This window comes from Pristiophorus japonicus, unplaced genomic scaffold (genome assembly GCF_044704955.1).
Source record: "Pristiophorus japonicus isolate sPriJap1 unplaced genomic scaffold, sPriJap1.hap1 HAP1_SCAFFOLD_1506, whole genome shotgun sequence".
NCBI lineage: Eukaryota > Metazoa > Chordata > Chondrichthyes > Pristiophoridae > Pristiophorus > Pristiophorus japonicus.
The window spans coordinates 57,424-61,353 of record NW_027251182.1 but is presented as its reverse complement, the minus strand read 5'-3'; the positions used below and the strand labels follow the sequence as shown (position 1 = coordinate 61,353).

Below are 3,930 nucleotides of genomic sequence, written 5' to 3'. Positions count from 1 at the left end.
CCCCTCTCTCTCTGACCCTCTCTCTCTCTCTGACCCCCCCTCTCTCTCTCTGACCCCCCCTCTCTCTCTGACCGCCCCCCTCTCTCTGACCCCCCTCTCTCTCTCTGACCCTCCCCTCTCTCTCTGACCCCCTCTCTCTCTGACCCCCTCTCTCTCTGACCCTCCCCTCTCTCTCTGACCCCGCCTCTCTCTGACCCCCTCTCTCTCTGACCCCCTCTCTCTCTGGGGGGGCGGGCAGGGAAGTGGAGCTGAGTCCATGATCAGATCAGCCATGGTCGTATTAAATGGCGGAGCAGGCTCGAGGGACCGAATGGCCGACTCCTGCTCCTATTTCTTATGTTCTTACCAATTACCGGTAGGTTAGTGATGTGTTATTCACTCAAATCTACCACCCAGCTCATGGTCTACAGGACTGTAGTGATACCCGCCTCCTGTATGGCTCAGAGACACGGACCATGTACAGTAGACACCTCAAGTCGCTGGAGAAATACCACCAACGCTGTCTCCGCAAGATCCTGCAAATCCCCCGGGAGGACAGACGCACCAACGTTAGCGTCCTCGACCAGGCCCAACATCCCCAGCATCGAAGCACTGACCACACACTCGACCAGCTCCGCTGGGCAGGGCCACATTGTCCGCATGTCCCCCCAGACACGAGACTCCCAAAGCCAAGCGCTCTACTCGGAACTCCTTCACGGCAAACGAGCCAAAGGCGGGCAGAGGGAACGTTACAAGGGACCCACCCTCAAAGCCGCATTGTGCGCCTCGCCCGACACTCGACTGGCCAAACCGGCGCGCTGCTCGGAGGTTGCACCGCGACGGTGGGGGACGCGCCCCCTATCGCCCTCCCCCCGCCCTTACCTGAACACCGCGGGCTTGAGACAGCTCTTGAGCGGCGAGGGTCCCGTGTCAGCGACGCCGGCGGCGGCAATGGCGGGCGCCCGCTCCTTGACCTTGCAGACCAGCGAGTAGTTGGCGCCGCCGTTGTTGGCCCAGTGGACGGCCTCGGGGGTCTGGTAGCGCACCACGAACTCCAGCCGCCCACCGTCCCGCACGTAAGGGGCCACGAAGGAGAGGCGGAAGGCGAAGCGGTCGGTCTCGCCGGGGCTGCGCTCCGGCACGTAGTCGGCCGGGTGGTCAAAGTAGGTGGCCCAGCCGTCCAGGGTGGCCCGCACGTGCACCGCCTTCTGGTAGGACAGGTTGAGCACCCTGACCCAGCCCCGCACCGAGAGCGGGTCTCCCTCGGCCGGCTCGATGGTCTCCAGCGCCACCTTGCCCGCCCTCACCCGCTGCAGCAGCTGTGCCGGGTCGGCGGGCAGGACGAACGCCGGGAAGACGTAGAAGGGGCACTCGGCGGCCTGGCGGGCGCCCAGCTCCGGTGGCTCGGGCGACTCGGGGAAGGCGAACTCCGTGAAGTACTGGACCTCCTCCAACGCCAAGCCCCTGGTGTCGGCAAAGGAGACCTTGCGGCTCAGCGACGGGTCCTCGGTCTCCTGGCAGCCGGCGGCCTTCTTCCTGGGGGTCGGGGAGGACCTGGGGATCAGGTGCACCTTGAACGCATCTTCATCATCCTCCTCGTCCTCCACTGCAGCCGGCTCACTGGCTGGCACCTGCAGCAAGCTGGCATCGCGGGGCGCCGCGCTCATTGCTGGGGCTAAAGGTGGGCTTCGTGGGACATGCAAGGACCCCCCTCCTCCCTGGGTCACTGCTGCTTCTGCACCTACACACACACACTCACACGGGCTCGCCTCCCCCCAGCACCCACACTCAACCAGCCATCCGTGCCACTGTGGGCCCTCCAATCGCTGCCCAAAGGCTGCACATAGCTCAGCCCAGCGCAGCCAGCAAGACCACAGTCTGCAAAAACACAGCCCAGCCTCCCGGCACAGGAGCAAATCACAGCCCTGCAAAAACACAGCCCTCCCTCCCGGCACAGGAGCAAATCATAGCCCTGCAAAAACACAGCCCTCCCTCCCGGCACAGGAGCAAATCACAGCCCTGCAAAAACACAGCCCTCCCTCCCAGCACAGGGGCAAATCACAGCCCTGCAAAAACACAGCCCTCCCTCCCAGCACAGGGGCAAATCACAGCCCTGCAAAACACAGCCCTCCCTCCCAGCACAGGAGCAAATCATAGTCTGCAAAACACAGCCCTCCCTCCCAGCACAGGAGCAAATCACAGCCCTGCAAAAACACAGCCCTCCCTCCCAGCACAGGAGCAAATCACAGCCCTGCAAAAACACAGACCACCCTCCCGGCACAGGAGCAAATCACAGCCCTGCAAAACACAGCCCTCCCTCCCAGCACAGGAGCAAATCATAGTCTGCAAAAACACAGCCCTCCCTCCCAGCACAGGAGCAAATCACAGCCCTGCAAAAACACAGCCCTCCCTCCCAGCACAGGAGCAAATCACAGCCCTCCCTCCCAGCACAGGAGCATATCACAGCCCTGCAAAATCACAGCCCTCCCTCCCAGCACAGGAGCAAATCATAGTCTGCAAAATCACAGCCCTCCCTCCCAGCACAGGAGCAAATCATAGTCTGCAAAACACAGCCCTCCCTCCCAGCACAGGAGCAAATCACAGCCCTGCAAAATCACAGCCCTCCCTCCCAGCACAGGAGCAAACCACAGCCCTCCCTCCCAGCACAGGAGCAAACCACAGCCCTGCAAAAAAACAGCCCTCCCTCCCAGCACAGGAGCAAATCACAGCCCTGCAAATTCAGCAAATCACAGCCCTGCAAATTCAGCAAATCACAGCCCTGCAAATTCTGCAAATCACTGCTCTGCAAATTCAGCAAATCACTGCCCTGCAAATTCTGCAAATCACAGCCCTCCCTCCCAGCACAGGAGCAAATCGCAGCACTGCAAATTCAGCAAATCACAGCCCCTCAATTGCAGAATCAAATCAGGAAGTCCAATGGAATCTTGGCCTTTATTGCAAAGGGAATAGAGTATAAAAGCAGGGAAGTCCTGCTACAGCTATACAGGGTATTGGTGAGCACCTCGAGTCTCGTCGCCGAGAGCGTGCAGAAACCAAGCGCAGGCAGCGGAAGGAGCGTGCGGCAAACCAGTCCCACCCTCCCCTTCCCTCAACCACTGTCTGTCCCACCTGTGACAGGGACTGTGGTTCCTGTATTGGACTGTTCAGCCACCTGAGGACTCATGTTAAGAGTGGAAGCAAGTCTTCCTCGATTCCGAGGGACTGCCTATGATATGATGAGACCACACCTGGAGTACTGCTTGCAGTTTTGGTTTCCATATTTATGAAAGGATATACTTGCTTTGGAGGCAGTTCAGAGAAGGTTCACTCGGTTGATTCCGGGGATGAGGGGGTTGACTTATGAGGAAAGGTTGAGGAGGTTGGGCCTCTACTCATTGGAATTCAGAAGACTGAGAGGTGATCTTATGGAAACGTATAAGATTATGAGGGGGCTCGACAAGGTGGATGCAGAGAGGATGTTTCCACTGATGGGGGAGACTAGAACTAGGGGGCACGGTCTTAGAATAAGGGGCCGCCCATTTAAAACTGAGATGAGGAGGAATTCCTTCTCACAGAGGGTTGTAAATCTGTGGAATTCGCTGCCTCAGAGAGCTGTGGAAGCCGGGACATTGAATATATTTAAGGTAGAGATAGACAGTTTCTTAACCGATAAGGGAATAAGGGGGCGGGCAGGGAAGTGGAGCTGAGTCCATGATCGGATCAGCCATGATCGTATTAAATGGCGGAGCAGGCTCGAGGGGCCGAATGGCCGACTCCTGCTCCTATTTCTGACGTTCTTATGGGTCATCAGTGTGTGGCACGGGTCGAGGGAGCTGACACATTAAGCAGCCTTCAAATGTTTGACCCCAGTAGTGATCCATTGCCACACAACGGTAACAAGCTTGAGGAGGACAGTGACAGGCCGTGGATGGGCGGGCATGTGGCAGATGA

The 3,930-nt window shown here is 58.8% G+C and overlaps 1 protein-coding gene across 1 annotated transcript; it reads right to left on the bottom strand.

The window, feature by feature from the left end:
- Positions 1–861: 861 nt before the first annotated feature.
- Positions 862–1,915, bottom strand: LOC139242886 (protein phosphatase 1 regulatory subunit 3A-like; the record flags this gene model as incomplete). The annotated part of the gene is made up of 1 exon (XM_070870532.1): positions 862–1,915. A coding segment is annotated over exon 1 (785 nt), but the record flags the coding sequence as incomplete, so codon positions are not given.
- Between the last annotated feature and the right edge of the window lie 2,015 nt (positions 1,916–3,930).